At 35.2% G+C, this 18567-nt stretch overlaps 1 protein-coding gene across 5 annotated transcripts in view; it reads right to left on the bottom strand.

Moving 5' to 3' along the window:
* Naaladl2 (N-acetylated alpha-linked acidic dipeptidase like 2) overlaps positions 1 to 18567 on the bottom strand; it is a 1189792-nt gene that overhangs the window by 332203 nt on the left and 839022 nt on the right. For all 5 annotated transcript variants that reach the window (XM_048347099.1, XM_048347096.1, XM_048347098.1 and 2 more), the window contains 2 exons: positions 2884 to 2976; positions 924 to 1129 (listed from right to left, as the gene is read on the bottom strand). In XM_048347099.1, the coding sequence (XP_048203056.1) occupies positions 924 to 1129; positions 2884 to 2976 (299 nt within the window). The remainder of the gene's footprint in view (positions 1 to 923; positions 1130 to 2883; positions 2977 to 18567) is intronic.

Raw genomic sequence — 18567 nt, forward strand, 5'->3', positions numbered from 1 at the left:
ATAAATAACAATGTTAGACAAACTTACTGTAAGAAAGTAATTGGTATGTGGGCATATTAATTTAAAATTGACATAGATTGCCAATAGAGGTTTACTAGTTACTTAGGAAACTATGGATATAATGATACAAATCTTTGATTTTGAAAGAAATGTTTAGTAGTTGTTATCTCTTTGTGTCTGAATTATGTAAAGCTGTCTAATTTAGGAACATATTGCATAAATGCATTTTAAACTTGCTCACTGATCTTGAAAATAAATAATTTAGAATAGAAATCTGAGAAAGGTTGTTTCACCTGTTGTATTCTCTATGTCACTTAGACATCTGTCAACTTAACCAAGTTCTTAAAGCAATAAAATTCTTTACTTGAAGTCATTCTTTGGAGTCTAATGTTCATACCACTCATTTATATAAATAAAGCATTCCAATTTGCAGTTATGAATATTGATCAAATTTACAATGCATAAACGTTCTCATCTTTAGGTTTTTTTCACTTCAAATTTTAAAAAGTGATTACTAATTTCTTTTCTGTGCCTTTTTGATATTTTCTTTGAAATTCAAGTTACTTTCGAGTTATTTAAAAATGTATCAAGAGAATTCACATTAGATACGAATTTTTTTCTAAAACCGAGTTAGTAAAAAAAAAAAAAACAACTAGAATATCAAAGTGTTTCCTAGCTAAAATTAAGTAGGTTTTTTCCTTTGATCTGAATATTTCCAATAAATCATTTCCTTTACCATTAATAAATCATGAGCAAAATACGTAGGAGTTTTTCAAGGATCATATTGTTACTAATATCATATGCATTTAATGATTACTTGTCAAATTCCTTTAAATATCCTGTACATTTCTAGTAGCTAGATATATTGAACTCACTTGAAACAAACATTGTGTGTCTCACTGAATAATTCTATTTCATTTTACCTCTCCCCATTCATATGAGCCAATATTTCCCAGCGTTGTTCCTCCCCAGGAGCAGAAAACAATAGTCCGGTCTGGTCTCCATCCTCTCTTCACTCTCTGCATCACTGCTCGGATCAGAGATGTGATCACTGCTGTACTACTGGCCCATTCTTGTCCAATATATGGGGATCCACTATCATGCTGGCTCCCAACGATAACATATCGGTCTAGACAAGTAGAAAATAAGAGCCATTAACACAAATTATAAATCTTAACAATAAATGTAATGACATTTACATAATCCTCTTGCATAAGTAAGTAGCAATAAAGCAAAATTGTTCTAATTATTAAAAGTGGGTCAGTTTTCACCCATTGTCTTAGGTTACACATCTGGGTATATCAAAACCCAGCTGCAAGCCAATTATCAATCCACAGCTTAAATGCATAACACTGTCTTTCACAATGTGGATGTTAATTAATATAATATATAACTATACCACAGTGAATCCTTTCTCTAATATTATTACCAGCATCATAGTGAGCAGGACCTTATGAACAATGTGTCCTGCTCAGCATATACTAATGAACTAATATATCTGAAAGAGAGATATTCAATAGCTATGAATATCACAAATCTGTTATGTGCGAATTCTGAAATCAACAGTTCCTGGGAATTAATTATAATTTCAAACTTACAGTTTTAGTCCTATAGAAAATATAAAACACACCAATATCCAAATGTCAACTACTACAAAACTGTGTATTTTTGTGTATTTTTGTGTAATTTTTTGTGTATTTTTTTTTGCCAGTCCTGGAGCTCGGACTCAGGGCCTGAGCACTGTCCGTGGCTTCTTTTTGCTCAAGGCTAGCACACTGCCACTTGAGCCACAGTGCCACTTCTGGCCACTTTCTATTTATGTGGTGCTGAGGAATCGAACCCAGGGCTTCATGTATATGAGGCAATCACTCTTGCCACTAGGCCATATTTCCAGCCCCTTTGTATTTTTTATATTAGGGCCACAATTAAAGTTGTCATGGCAAAAGAATATAGATGATTCGAATGAACATTACTGATTATCTCCCATAGTAAAGGAAGTTAAAATACGTCTTCAGAACTGCCTCTTATTTTGTTGTCTGTAAATGACATAGCTGATAATAACACAGCTAAATTTATTTGATCAAACAACCCTATCTATGTACTTGTATAAAATATTTTCATTTTCAACACTGCTGGGACTTAGACTGTGTGTGAATGGGCCAACACTCATTCGGGTGTCCTTCAGCCTGATGGTGAATTTGAAATGTTAGCCTCCCAAGTTACTTGTGTGCCAGCTTTTTATAACTCTGTTTAGACAATATAACATGATCTGAAGGATCCATCAGTAGTCCACAACAAAGTTTAAAATTATTTCCAACCCAATCAGATGATTGTTTTTATAAATATTTTTAAACCTGAATGCAGGCAAACACTGGACACCGTTATTCTGGGTGTAGAATGGGACATTGATTCACATTGTAATATTTTATTTACTTAAAAATAATTCAATGCAAATATCTTGATTTAATAAAACATTCAATGTTGTTATGGTAGTGAAAATAAAAGAAGAGACCATTGGTTTTTTTTAAACACATCACAGATTAGCAATTCTAAATAATGTTTCATGTCTCAATCCCTTATATCTCTTCAAAAGTTCTGTCTCCTAAAGTTTATTTTTGGAGAGGTATAGTTCAGAGAGAGAGAGAGAGACAGAGAGACAGAGAGAGACAGAGACGGAGACAAAAACAGAGACACAGAGACACAAAGAGACTGTGTGTTGTAGAATAAAAACCGTTTGGTTTTGTGTCACACCACCATTTGAATGGGGTGAAAATCCCACATTCACCTGGAATGAAATATTTTACTATGTTTTTCAATTTTTACAGCAAATTTCCAGTGAAGCTTCATACAAAGCATAGATGAAAATTATTTAACTTTACTGACCTGGAGATATCAGGCCCTTGACATATCCAACAACATTAGTGACTGTTTTAAACTTTGTAACTGTCTGAACTTGCAGGCGGACAATTCTTTTCTCTGGAAAAAAAAATTGAAGATACTTGTTTATCTAAAATCTGTTACGTATTTCCTCTAAACATTAAAGGTTGCTATGTATATTACCAGTAAGAGAATTACACACCACTTAAAATCTTCAAATAACCACAGATATACATTTTTTGGACAATGTTCATTCAGACCATACTTTGGATACATGTTATGCAGTGATGACTAAGGTATTGCTGCTGGCTGCCTAGGCCTGCAGAGCCATAAATAGTCAACACTCAAACTAACATTCCACTGGAACAATTGCTTGTCAACTGAGAACACTCAGATGAAGATCGCTGGGCTCTTCTTTCAGAAGAGAGAAAAACAAAAATTTCTCCAGAGAATAATAAATACATGCCTATCTTCAGGGAAAAAAAAAGTGCATGTCAGATAGATTTTAACCTTTCTTTTGTGATTATTATCACTTTTAAAATTGTAAATAAAATGCCACACAAAGGAAAGGATATCAATGTTTAAAGGTACTCATACATTTTCATATATTGCAGTATTTCTACAAATGTTAATAGGTCGTTCATTTGTATATTAAATCTCCATTACTTAGTTTGCCTCTTTGACTTCCATTCAGACATGTTAAGACCAGGTGCTGGTGGCTCATACCTGTGAACCATCTCAGGATGCTGAGATCCAAGGATCACACTTCAAAGCCAATCAGGCAGAAAAGTACTTGAGACTTATCTTCAATTAACCAGCAAAAAGCCAGTAGAAGTTTGGCTTAAATTGTGGAGCACAAGCTTTGAACAAATAGCTAAGAAAGTTAGGAGAATCTCCAGGCATAATCCTGACATGGTCCTTAAAGACATTTGTTGATTAGTTATGTGTGTTGCTCTTATACTTGATGGATCTAGAAAAAAGCTAAATCTGAGAAACTATAGAATATAAGCAAGTCTTTGATTTTCACTACTTACTGCTGGATGAAAACTATACCAATAAATATGTTCTTTCTTCCTTAGATGTTACACTTTGTAATTTAATTAATTTAACCACAAAATATACATATCTACTCATTCATTAGAAAGAATATTACATTATTTGCAAAGAAATGGATGAAACTGAAAGAGAATTATGTTAAATGAAGTAAACCAGGTCCAGACAGACTAAGTATCCATGTTTTCTATCATAAGTGGAAGTTAGATTTAACAAAATATGTTTGTAAGTACATATGGTGTTCTTTTCAAACGTCCACAAATGTATCAAATGTACAAGAGAGGTCAATGGGAGGCAGGTAGACAGATGGAGAGAGGAAAGCAGAGAATGTATTCATAAAATTCCAGGCATATCCTATGAAACTAGGAAAACTGAAGGAAAAGTTTGGGAGGGATGTAAGAGAATGATGAATTTGGTAACATCAATCTAGATGCATTGTCCTTATAAATTAATTTGCTAAATGATAACTCCTTTGTACAACTATTTAAAGATAATAAAACTATAATTTAAAACAAACAAAGAGAAGGCTATTAGGTAGATGGTAGTTGGAAAAAACAACAACTATGATTAAACCAAGAATAAAGAGTTAAGATGTAGAACCAACTGTGGTGCCCCTCAGTAGATGAATGGATCGAGAAAATGTTGTACATATATACAAGGGAATTATATGCTTTCATCAGAAAGAATGACACTGCCCCATTTGTAAGGAAATGGAAAGACTTGGAAAAACTCATACTAAGGGAAGCCAGACCCAAAGAAACATAGACTCTATGGTTTCTCTCATTTGCAATAATTAGAAAATGTCCAGGATTGTCCTAGCAGAGGATCACATAGCTCAACAGCTACATACATATGACCATGTAAAATGATGCTAAGGGAAAGAACTTCAAGATATGTAAACAAGAGGTTTTTCGTTGTTGCTGTTGTTTTTAATGTACTATGTGAAATCATTTCCTTTTTCTTTTGTTGGTTCACCCTCTCACCCCTCAATGGTTTATTCCCTATTGTCACTGTGTTTTATTTTGGTACTGCAGGTATTGTATATGCATTTAACCGAATTAGGGAAGGGAAGAGTAACATCAAAATGGTAAGACAAAGGACAAAGGGTGAACTGATGGAACAGCGATACAAGACAGTATGTTGGAAAGAATTTTACAACTTTGGGGTGGGGAGAAGTGGGAGAAGAACAAGGGAGGGAGTAACAATGTTTGAGAAGAAATGTGCTCATGCCTGTAATCCTATCTGCTCCGGAGGCTGAGATCTGCAGATCGTGGTTTGAAGCCTGGGGAAGAAAGTCCATGAGACTCTTATTTCCAGTTAATCACCAGAAAGCCAGAAGTGTGCTGTGGTTCAAGTGCTACAATGCTAGTCTTGAGCTGAAGAGCTCAGAGACAGCACCCAGGCCCAGAATTCAAGACCCACGACTGACAAGAAAAATGAAAGTGTACTTATTACCTTACCTATGTAACTGTAATCTTGGTTTACATTTTCTTGAACAATACAATTAAGTTTAAAATCAATGAGGCTTCAAAATAAAAAGTCTTAGGAGAATGCCTTGAGTGGCTTACCTCTGATCAAAAAGAATCTGCATAGAGCATGCCATTCTGCTTTCCATTTAGATGATGTACATATTTGTTGTCTCCCCAAAATTAATAGATTTTTTTGTTTGCCATATCCATTTCAGGCTTATTAAAAATTGGCAGAAAGTACCGATCACAAATACTTCTCGCTCCCCTCTATATTTCATATCAGTAACATCTTGCAATAGCATGGAACATTTGTCATGATTGATGGGCTACTATTAATATACTATTATTAACCAAGCCTAGAGCTTACATTAGGACTTTACTCTTTGTGACTTGTGTTCTATGGGTTTTGACAAATGCATAATGACATATATCAACCCAGTAATGTAACACAGGATAGTTTCTCTGCTCTAAATATTTCCCATGCTCCATGTATTTATCTCTCCTTTCTCTTAAGGAATGATTAATCTTACATTGTCTTCACAGGTTTGCCTTTTCTACAATGTCATAAGATGTAGAAAACCATGTATTTTTTCTGTTTTTCATTACTTTTTTCTAGATTTGTTCCAAATTATCCAGGTAAGTGAACTTTCTTTTGTTTTTCCAGCTGTTGGGACTGAGGTATAGATAAAGAATCATCTAAAGTTTTGGAAGATTCAATATTATTTGCTTTCTAAATCAATAGTGAGAGAACTTCACAACAAATACCTAGACTAACAAATATAAAGACCATTTGCAATAGTTCCACGCATTAATATAGTGCATTGTAGCACACAGTAACCATTTTCATACATCATAAACTAATGTACATATATTTATTCTTTTTTTTTTTTTTTTTTTTTTTTGGCCAGTCCTGGGCCTTGGACTCAGGGCCTAAGCACTGTCCCTGGCTTCTTCCCGCTCAAGGCTAGCACTCTGCCACTTGAGCCACAGCGCCACTTCTGGCCGTTTTCTGTATATGTGGTGCTGGGGAATCGAACCTAGGGCCTCGGGTATACCGAGGCAGGCACTCTTGCCACTAGGCTATATCCCCAGCCCCATATATTTATTCTTATTGAATCTTTTTGATCCTGAAAGCACAAATGAAATAGGTTCTATTGTCTTTATTTACTAAATAAATAGCAACTGGAAAACAATGCTCAAATCTAGATCTTCACTTAGAATAATTTATATCTAAAACAGTGTTTTGCAGTGTAAGAATGAATTTTAACTTTTTCATTATGAAGCATTTCTCATATATAAAAAATACTGAAGACTTTGCAATATACACATGTGCAGGTTTTATTTTTCCTGTGTGGAACTGAGGCAATGACAGAAATATTTCTTAGTTTTTTGTTGTTGTTGCTGTTGTTCTTGAAATAAAAAAGAATGTATCTAAGATTTTATCTTTGAAAAAATGTTTGTATGGGTTTCTGGGAAGCTCTCTTTATAAACTATGAAGATCATTTCCATTTCTACTTTGGTATGAGGTTTTCCTATTAACCAAAGTTGAATCATCTGTAAAGATAATTGTTTGCTTTACACTGTTTAGAATCTTATGTATTCCTGAAATAAACTTACTTGGTCAAGGTATCTTTTCTGTATTTGGTGACTAGTGTTTTTAGGATATTTGCATAGAAATAAGTAAGTGTGTATTTAATCATTCTACTCATTTGTCCTAGTTTAGTTTAGATGTCAGCATTATAGAATCTCCAGTAGGACTAAGGGATCTTTTCTTACGTGCTTAGATTCTTGAAGAAATTATGGCAAAGTGCTGTGGCATATGCCTACAATCCCAGCACACAGGAGGCTGACACAGATTATAGCACATAGAGATCAGTCTGGGCTAACCAAGGACAGCTATCTCAGCATACATACAAACACTAACAACAACAGTAACAACCAAGAATTTTCTGAAACGTGAGGGCTATCAGCTTTATTTTTTCTTTCATAGTATGTATTTACTTTATTATTACCTTTCTTAAAATTTGCCTGACTGTTCTTTTCCTAGCTCCTTAATTTAGATGCCTTGCTTATTATCTTTCAAATTTAACATACATGCATGCATTTAAAGCTTTAAAATTACTTTCTTTTTCAAATTGAGCTTATTTTCTCTCCTCCTCATCCTCCTCCTACTCCTCCTTCTCCTCCTCCTCCCCCCCTCCTCTTATTATTATTATTAATGCGTGAGTACTCCTCTATGCTTAGCTGATGGGTCGAAATTAGTTCTTACTAATGTTTCCCCAGCCTACCCTGGACCATGATTCTCCTGAATGGCTTACTCACCATTGAGACTGGCCAATGATCCAGATACAGTAATAATTCATTGGTGTCTTTAGATGGCTTCCTTGTAGACAAATCCTATAGTTTGTTTTTTGTGTTTTTTTACAAAAAACCTTACTTTGTTTTAGTATTTTACTACAATCTTTTTAAAATATGCTTTGTGCTCAAACTATTTATAGAATCACATCGTTTGAGATTGTTTTAATATTTAAATTACTCATGAATAGCAAATAAGTCTGAATGCTACTGATAATTTGGTATTTACTTAGATTTGCTTTGTGATCTATTAGGGTATTGTAACTGAGTAAGTATTTTTTACTAAAATCTATATATATATATATATGTAAGTATTATTACTAACACTTATGCCTGTAAGTCTATGCAATGCCTAATTAGTAATTATTTAACAAGTATTTCATATTTTTACTAACATTTTATAAACATGTATGTCTATATAACATCCATTTAACATATTCTATGCATGTTTCCATAGTTCAAGCTTCAAATTTGTGTGATTATAACCTCATTATTTTATACTGGCTATATGCTTTTTGAGTTAATGACCAACATATTATTTTATACTGGCTATATGCTTTTTGAGTTAATGACCAACATTTTCTATAATCACATTAGATTTATCAATTGATTTGAACAAGATTATAGGACTTTTCTTTATTTTTAGACTAGTTTTTTAAGGCCATAAAAATTCTTCTTTCTGATGAACTACTTATTCCAAATGCATCTGTTTTACCTCATTTTATTCATGTAATGTTCCCCCATACACACTCAAATTTAACTGTTAATATAATGACTCTCTTTCTTTTGGCTTGTACTACTCTGGTAAATATTTTCTCAGCATTATGTATGTTTCTACTAGATATCTCAGGGGCATTCATGACTTGGGAAGCATTTTTATGATAATTGTTCAGCTTAAAGTTCCTATATTACAATGGAAGTAAGAAGTCTGAGACACAGTTTTTGAGACCTAAGGGCAGATTTTGTTTTGAACTCCCAAGACTCAAGCAGAAAGAAACTTATACCAAGGAGTGGATTAGTTTTTTTCCTCATGTTCCTTCTTATACCCCATGGCCTTGATTTTACAGGGTGACCTTAATGACAGCTCACTGCCATCATGTCTTCTGACCATGTCTTCTCACCCCCACGGTGAATCTCTCAACAGCAGGCCATAAAATACTTCTTTTATTTCACTTTTATTTCATTATTACTTACAGATATTAGAGTATATTTTATTTTCTATATTTCTAGTTACTTTTATTTTTATTCATTATTTTTAATAATTACTTATTTTTCAAAGCGATGTACAGAGGGGTTACAGTTTCACCCGTAAGGCAGTGGACTAGTTACTTTTAAAATATATTTTCTGACAGTTCCATGAAAGTTCCTAGATATTTGTATGGAAAGATTTATAATAATTTTATTTTGTCTCCTTCTATATCCACAGTCTTAGATTCCTGTTTAGAAGAAGAAGAGAAATCTAAGAAAATAAAAGAACCCTTTTGCTCTGTGGGGGATGCTCTGTTTACATTAGATCCTTCTAACTAGTAAAAAATAAAATATTATTTCTTGGGTATCAATGGCTCATGCCGGTAGCTATTTAGGAGGTTGAGATCTGAGGAACATGGCTCAAAGTCAGCCCAGGCAAGAAAGTTCCAGAGACTCACATCTCCAATGAAATACTAAAAAAGCTGAAAATGGGACTACAGAAAAGCTCAACGACCTGCAAAATGAAACAAAAGACTGGACAGACTAGATCTAAAAGATGTAATATTTGCATAACAGAAACAGGCCTTTGTTCCTCTTATTCGTGTTTCCATATGTATGTTGATCCTGATATATAATGTTTTGCATTGCTGGATAGTCTCCTTTGAAAATAACTATGTATAGAATCTATTGTACTTATTGGAATCAGTACCATGATCAGATTGTAATTGTGTTTTTCAATTCCAACCCTGTGCCTTGCCCTTAAGGCCTGAGTGTTATCCTGAGCTTCATAGTTCCAGGCTAGAACTCTACTTCCAGTTTTTTGTTGGTTAATTGGAGGTAAGAGTCTCACAGACTTTCCTGCCCCAGCTAGCTTTGAAGTGCCATCCTCACATCTCTGCCTCCTAAAGAGGTAGAATCACAAGCGTGCACCACCAACACCTGGCTACACTTTAATTTTTAATAACAGATGTCAGAGAAATCTGGGTAAACTTCCATCATAATGACCATTACTCTTGCTTGCTTTACTAAATTGAATGATGGCTTATAAGGCTATGTTACTCCTCATAGCAGTCACAACAATAATTGTGTACTTTGCAGTTTCTGCTACAGAGAGAATTCATTCACTGATGATAAATTCATTTTACAGATGAGAAAAAAACACATTAATATCTCAAATCAGAAAATGACTTAGAATGTCAAGACTGAGAAATGTATGATTTTTTAGAAGCAGAAAATGAGGATGATCTTCTGTTAATAGTTGTCTAAGTGAGGACAAAATTTGTAAACAAAAATTGAAGTGAAAACAGAAGAATATAGATGATGATTGTTCTTCAATATATTAACAGATGAACTTTTTTTTTTTTTTTTTTTTTTTTGGCCAGTCCTGGGCCTTGGACTCAGGGCCTGAGCACTGTCCCTGGCTTCTTCCCGCTCAAGGCTAGCACTCTGCCACTTGAGCCACAGCGCCGCTTCTGGCCGTTTTCTGTATATGTGGTGCTGGGGAATTGAACCTAGGGCCTCGTGTATCCGAGGCAGGCACTCTTGCCACTAGGCTATATCCCCAGCCCCACACAGATGAACTTTTAAAAAGGAATTCTTCCTAAGTGGCACAGAAAACATGATAGCTTTTCCCATGTCTGAGGGCCTAAATTATTGTTATAAAGCAGCTGGGACAAAATTGCTCTCTTGAGTTTTCATCTTTTCTTCAAATTTCTAGAGATGATTAAAATTAAAACCTAAGAAGACTACCATCTCTTAAATCTACACCCAATAGTACTGAAGATGTGTCAGTAGGGATTTGTGGAAATTGACTATGTGATTATTTAACTTAGGAAGGTGTAAACTAAGGCTCAAGTAAGTCACACTGAGCTAAGTGAACTCTTGGGTCCTTGAATCTGGGGCCCACAATCAGCAAAACAGAAAATGAGCTTAAAAAACATCTACTTCCAAAAGTAACAGAAGGAACATGTGGAATATGACTTTAAAATAAGCTTTATACTTAAAATTTAAAGAAAAGAACATAATGCACTAACTGTGAGAAATAAAAACTACAGAACATTTAAAAATAGAGGCAACAATAGGTAGTTGAAGTAGCATAATGCTAAGATATATTGTCTTCAGAGGGAATAGGTAAATAGGTAAGATTTTGATGTAAATGAAGAATGAATAGAAAGTAGAAGGTGACATAAAGACTTCCCAGAGAACCACAGGAAAGAATAAATAGATCAAATATGAAAAGTCGGGGCTGGGGATATAGCCTAGTGGCAAGAGTGCCTGCCTCGGATACACGAGGCCCTAGGTTCAATTCCCCAGCACCACATATACAGAAAACGGCCAGAAGCGGCGCTGTGGCTCAAGTGGCAGAGTGCTAGCCTTGAGCGGGAAGAAGCCAGGGACAGTGCTCAGGCCCTGAGTCCAAGGCCCAGGACTGGCCAAAAAGAAAAAAATATATATATATATATGAAAAGTCAACTAAAAGACATAACTGATAACTGAAAGCCAGAGGCTCACACTTCTATCCTCACAGTTTGAGGCAAGTTCCCAGGCAAAAAGAACTTAAATTAAAAATAACAAGAGTGGTCTGGAGGCATGGCTCAAGTTGTAGAGTACCTCAACACTGTACTTCCCCAAAGAAAATAAAAGGGAAAACATAACAAATAGAAATGAGATACCTAGTGCCAGGCACCTAATAGCTCACCTGATCAGAAGCTGATCAGAAGCCTGACAGTTCAAAGCCAGCCGGGACAGCAAAGACTCTGAGACTCATATCTCCAATTAACTACCTCTAAAAGGTGGGATGTACAGCTGTGTCTCAAGAGCTAGAGTGATGGCCTTGAGCACAAAGGCTCAGGGACAGTACCCTGTCTTTGATTTCAAGCTACAGGATCAGTAACCATCCTCCCTCGCGACCCCTCCCCCCAAAAGGGAGTTCTAAAAAGAGCATGGAAAAAAAAAAATATCTAGAATTTTATCCAGAAAACGGGTAAGCCACCTATATATTTTATAGTAAAATTAAGAATGTAAAAGACAAATGGAAAATTTCTACTAAAGTTCCCAGAGTTGAAACAACAGAGCATTCTCAGAAACAAAAACAAAAGAGAATCATATTGTTATCAGGCTTATCAGAAAGTATGATATAAAGACCAAAACATAGTGTTGTTGACCAATGCAAATACAGATTAACACCTAAAAATGTTTTGTAACCAGGAAAGAAGGCAATTAGATATATCAGAGATAGGGAAGCTAAAACTTAAGTGGATACTTTTACAAATAGAACATAGATAACTATTAACCCCAGAGTGGAAAAATAAAGAGGGATAATAAGAAAGGGAATAAATTTTTCAAATAAATGTTTATTCCAAGCAAATGATCACATAGTAGGAGAAAATATATATATTTTCCTCTAATTTCTTCTTCCCCTGATTGTTGCTGCTGCGTGATTAAGTCTAAATGTCATCAAAAGGGGTTGGTGAAGGGTAGTAACTGATTGTGCAGAGAAAGAGGCTGAAGATGCTAGGAAGAGAGGAGTAAACCAAATTACAGAGGTGGCCCAGCACAGAGCAGCAAGAACCACTTGTATAAACAAGACAGAGAGAGAGAAAGAGAGAGAGAGAGAGAGAGTGCCTGTGTGTGTATGAGTATGTATGTGCATCAGTGAAAGAGAAAAAGAGAGAGACAGAAAAAAAGAGAGAGGAAGAGGGAGAGAGATCGGGGAGAGAGGAAGGGAAGGACAGAAACAAAGAGGAATAAAATAAAGGGAGGGGTATTGAAGGAGAGAGAGAGCAGGATGGAGGAAAGGAAGAAGAGAGAGGGAAAGACAGCAAGACAGAGAGGCAGGAAAGGAGATTGATGAGAGAGAGAAAGAGAAAAAAGAAGTGGAATATGAAGAGGATAGCAAATATCATGGAAATAGTGTATTACAAACCTTCACTGAAAGAGAAAGGGAGGAAGTGGAGATGTGGTTCAAGTGTGAGAACAGGAGCCTTAAGTGAAAATGCCAAGGGAGAGCAAGAGGCCCCAAGTTCAAGTGCTAGTATCTGCGCGCGTGCGCGCACACAGGTTACACTAGAGTAGAGCAAGAAGTGCATCTCCACTGAAGAGCTAACAATATGTAGTCAGATATTTTGCCTATGTATGGACTGAGGAAGTTGCCTATCTTGGAGAAGGGAAAGTCAGGTGGAACATTTGATGTAAGTGACAGCTTATATTGGGTAATGGTGTCTGGCAAATTGTCAAAATGGTCATGGAATGATGGAAACCGAATTACACCCTGGGGAGGCAGGGAGTCACGACACATTGTTTACATAAAGGGTTAAATGATAAGCAAATATATTCAATATCCTGAATGGCTAACTTCTGTCAAAGGTGTGGTCTACTAAAAAGAAAATGGAAAAAAAATGGAAGTATTGCTATGCCCTGTGATAATACAATGAGGCATATATGTAGATAGACAATAAATAAAAATAGGTGGACATAAATTATAAAGTGCTATGCAATGTATAGATTTATGCATTTACATTAAACTATAATACTAGAAATAATTGTACTTTTCTTGCCTTTGTTCATTAAGCAGTACTAATATACAATACATCCAAAACAGAGTCTAGACCTTGATTTCCAGCTGCAGTGACCACTCAGAGAATCTAGACTTTTTAAATAAATGACTGACAACAAGACATTGGCAGGAAGAGCACAAATGGCATGGAATATCTCATAATATGAAAGACTCTAAGAATAGGGACTGGGAATATGACCTAGTGGTAAAGTGCTTGTGTTGTATACATGAAGCCCGGGGTTCGATTCCTAAGCACCACGTATATAGAAAATGCCAGAAGTGGCACTGTGGCTCAAGTGGCAGAGTGGTAGCCTTGAGCAAAAAGAAGCCAGGGATAGGGCTCAGGCCCTGAGTTCAAGCCCTAGGGCTGGCAAAAAAACAAAACCAAACAACAACAAAAAAAGACTCCAAGAATAGTGTGAACATGTCAGATGACTCAGAATCCACACAGAAATTACTATTTTGGGCTTACTTTTGACCACTTCCATAACAAAATAAAACCAGTAACAAATTATAATCCATGGAGTAACTAACAGTAAGTCTTTATTAAGTAATAATCAATTATTATGTGTAAATAAACATCATAAATAGCAAACAAAGATAAATTTCTTCTTCACAGTAGAGTCCCGATTCATAAGTGTAAAACAATTGGAAAGTCACCATTTAGATAATAACATAGCTGTCACTAACGGCAAGAAATACCCATTAAGATTGAAATTAACGGGCAAGATATTCACACTTGTTTCTTATAAAAGAAAATTAAAACACATGACTTCAGTGAGTATATGAGACAGGTTAAAACTTACTGAAGTCATCAAAGATAGTAGTACCAGTGATAAAACATATCCATGAGCTGGTTAAGACACAATAGGGAAAACATGTTCCATTGTTGTAGTACTAATGTCAAGTACAGAGCATGCATGTATTCATGAGACTGACCCAAACTGGGAGCCTCATGGTGAAAGGAGCGCTGTAAGGTCACAAAACAGCTGAAATTAAGAAAAGACAGAGGGCATGGGCCAGAGTCTCAGGAGACTGAGATCAGAGGATTGCATTGAAAGCCAGCAGGAACATCCATGGGATTCTTATCTTGAATTAATCAGCAAAAAAACAAAAAAAAAACAAAAAAAAAACACCTGAATTGAGCTGTGTCTCAAATGGTAGTGTCCTACTTGAATGCCAAAACTATAAGACCACTCCTGAGTATAAGCCCTAATCCCCAAACCAAAAAATAAAATAGAATAGAATAAGAGTAAAATAAAAGTAACTCTGTACTAGGTAATAGTATTCTGAATGAGTCTGTCACAAGCATGGTTTTGATTTGAATCTTCTTTTTTTCTTTTTGCAATTTAAGACATTATTGAAACAGTTTACTAGAGTTGAGTGGAGCCAATAGAGTACAGGGTGGGAATGTGCCAATGATTAATGATGATTATTTTATTTGTGTAGGAGATCTGTGCTTATTTTGTCCATAACTTTCTCTTGATTTGTTGAAGAAGCATATTCTGTTCTTTTCTTTCATTCCTTCCTTTATGCTGCCCATGTTTATCTTTCTTTCTTTCTTTATCTCTCCTTTCTCTCTTCTTTGTCTCTATCTCTTTTTATCTCTTTTTTCTCTCTGTCTCTCCTTTCTCTCTCTCTTTCCTTCCTTCCTTCCTTCCTTCCTTCCTTCCTCCTTCCTCCCTCCCTCCCTCCCTCCCTCTTTCCTTCCTTCCTTCTTTTTTCTTTCTTTCTGCTCTTTTCTGTGCCAACACTAAGGCTTAAACTCAGGAACAAGTACCTATCCCTTAGGTTTTTTTGCTCAAGGTTGGGGCTCTACCCTTTGAACCACAGCTTCACTTCTTGCTTTTCATGGTTAACTGAGGATAAGAGTCTCATGGATTTTCCTGGCAGAGCTTGCTTCAAACCTGAATCTTCAAGTCAGCCTCCTGAGTAGTTAGGATTACAATTAAAGGTATAAACCACCAGGACACAGGTAGAATTTGTTTCTTCTTCTTCTAGAATGTCTTCTCTACTTCCTTCCTTTCCTCCTCCTTCCCTTTCCTTCCTCCTAACTCCTTCTTCTCTTGTATCTTTCCCATGAATTTACTTCAAAATAAAGATCACTTGAAATGGGAAAATCCTGAAGAGTGTTTAGCTGTAGGTTCTTATAAACTTTGTGCACATGTGCTACTACTTAAAGGTAACATTTACAGCTCACATTTACCAAATAATTTTTGTCTGTTATGTTGTAAAGCTAAAAATAATGGACACAAAATAGGACACGTGGCAACCAAAAGATTTCAAGTTGCCAAAACTGTGTTCTATTCTGTAATATTTTATTTTCAAACACAGTGAGGGGCTTCAGAGGGAAAGGAAGGGAAAGGACTTCTTTCTAGTGCATAGTTCATCAGTTATACAGAGGATCTATCTATGGGCTATGGGTGTAATGTTCAGGAGACAACTCAGTCTTGTAGTATTGTAGATATTGTTAAGGCTAAATGGCTTTTATTCCTGACTTCTGATGGTTCCACTTACATTATGAATAACTATACCCAATATTTAGGAAACTTCTTAACATTAAATCACAATTCCATTATTCAAGTGTTTTTTGATTTCCTAGACAGAGTTCTTCCTAGACTCTGTTATTTTAATTGAAAATGTGTTTCTTCTGTGTACCTGAGTTGCTTTTTGGCTGACTATAGATCTAAACTTCCCAGACTGGGCTTTGAATTGTGTGCATGTGTGTTTTCTGGTTGTTATTAGTCCCCACAGCCCATGGGGATTGGAATGTGCTCTAGGCTGATATTGTCAATGATTTGGAGTCAGTGATCTATTACCAATTTTCCTACATGCCAATTAATTTCCTGAAAACTATGAATTAAAATCTGTTCCTAGGTTCTGTACCAGAATAAGTATATTGAAAGTATGTATATATTAAAAGTAAGTCATATACTTTTATGGCAAAGAATGCCCTGCTGAATTTCCAATAGACATAGACTGAGAATAATTTACGGTTACAAAATATGAAACAAATATTGTGAACAGCATCTAGAAAATAAAAATAAATTAGGAATTATTAGGATCAATTTTCAGCTGTGATAGAATCCAAATAAATTATAAAATGTCACTGTTTTTCACCTGAAGGAATAAATTTGTTGAACTAGAGAATCTTTTTAGTTGTGATGTTTTCATGAAATTCCAGAATCAGAAGACAAATTACTGGGCTATGCACAGTAGGCAGTTGTAAAACATTGCTCTTCCTCTAAAAGAAGGGATTCTAAATAACTACACTTAACACACCAGCTTCATTGTAAGAGACTACTAGAAAGTTGCCTGAAATTGATCTGAGGAGTAGAGATTACTAAGAAGAAATTTCTAGAGTACCTCTGGAAGAACACAAATCACTTATAACTTCTAAGATAGTAGAGAGAAAAATATAATGACAAAACTATAAGTCTTTGAGGGCATGGTGGTATATGTGTGTAATCCTAGCTACAAAGGAGGAATACAACAGGAGGATATAGTTGGATCACAGACAGCAGTAAGTCTAGATAAATAATGTGACATCATTTCTGACAAACAGTATAATGTGAAAAGACTTGGAGGTGTGGATGAAACGCTAGAGTATCTCTTTAGCAAATGAAAGACTCTAAGTGAAAACTAGTATAATAACAGTGAAATAATCTAAGTCTAACAAGAAGAGTTAAACAAGGGAAAACACATGTGATCAAATTAGGAAGCCAAAATTAAGATGAAAATATAAGTTCAAGTACATAGTAATCTCCTTAAAAATAATCTACAAAATGCTTTATGTAAATATCATGAAATCATATTTAAAATATAAATTATCTACTATCAGTGAGACATAAATAAACAATAAAGGGCAAGATATAGAATGATGGAAAACAAAAAATTAACTTGAAATTAAAAATAAAATAAAAAATAAAAACAAACCCCACCAAGCCTGGCACAAGGAGGTAATGATAAATATGCATTTGTATTATTTCTTTTTTTAATCTATCTATTTAACTCTTTTTTATTCAAATTTTTATTATCAAATTAATGTACAGAGAGGTTACAGTTTCATACGTTAGGCATTGGATACATTTCTTGTACTGTTTGTTACCTTGTCCCTCATACCCCCCTCCCTCCTTCCCCTTTCCCTTTCCCCCCCTGAGGTGTTCAGTTCACTTACACCAAACAGTTTTGCAAGTATTGCTTTTGTAGTTGTTTGTCTTTTTTTACCCGGTGTCTCTCAATTTTGGTATTCCCTTTCAATTTCCTACTTCTAATACCAGTATACACGGTTTCCAATATACTCAGATAAGATTACAGAGATAGTGTAGGTACAACCACAGGAAGGTGATACAAGAACATCATCAATAATAGAAGCTACAGATACAGATGGGATGTTGAAAGTAGTTACAACTGTGATATAACAATCGTTTCCATAACATGGAGTTCATTTCACTTAGCATCATCGTATGTGTTCATAAGGGTATAGCTATTGGGCTCTTGTGATGCTCTGCTATGACTTGCCTAAACCTGTACTAATTATTCCCAATAAGGGAGACCATAGGGTCCATGTTTCTTTGGGTCTGGCTCACTTCACTTAGTATAATTTTTTCCAAGTCCTTCCATTTCCTTACAAATGGGGCAATGTCATTCTTTCTGATAGAGGCATTCCTATCCTGGATTATAAAAATGATCTCAAAGTATTGAAATGCAAAGCAAAACAATGTATTCTAATTAAGCATGAACTATTCATGCTTTAGTTCAGAAAAGATCTGTTAATTCCAAGTAGCATACTATGTCCAAAAATCTGAGAAATTTGTTTGGAGAGGCAACTTCATCCTAAGAGGAACTGGAAGGCCATCTTATGGAAATGGTGAGCACTGCCATGGATATTTAAGTATGTAGAGGAAATGAGGTCTTAACAACCTAGAGACACAAATGTAAAAGACTTAAATAGATGATACTCAATAGAATTATAGAAGTAGTATTGGCCACATGAAAGGAATAACAAGACATAGAACTCAAAAGTTACTGAGGCATCTCTGGTCATTCCTAAGGTAGTAAATGTCAGTC

Source organism: Perognathus longimembris, chromosome 5 (assembly GCF_023159225.1).
Source record: "Perognathus longimembris pacificus isolate PPM17 chromosome 5, ASM2315922v1, whole genome shotgun sequence".
In the NCBI taxonomy this organism is placed as follows: Eukaryota; Metazoa; Chordata; class Mammalia; order Rodentia; family Heteromyidae; genus Perognathus; species Perognathus longimembris.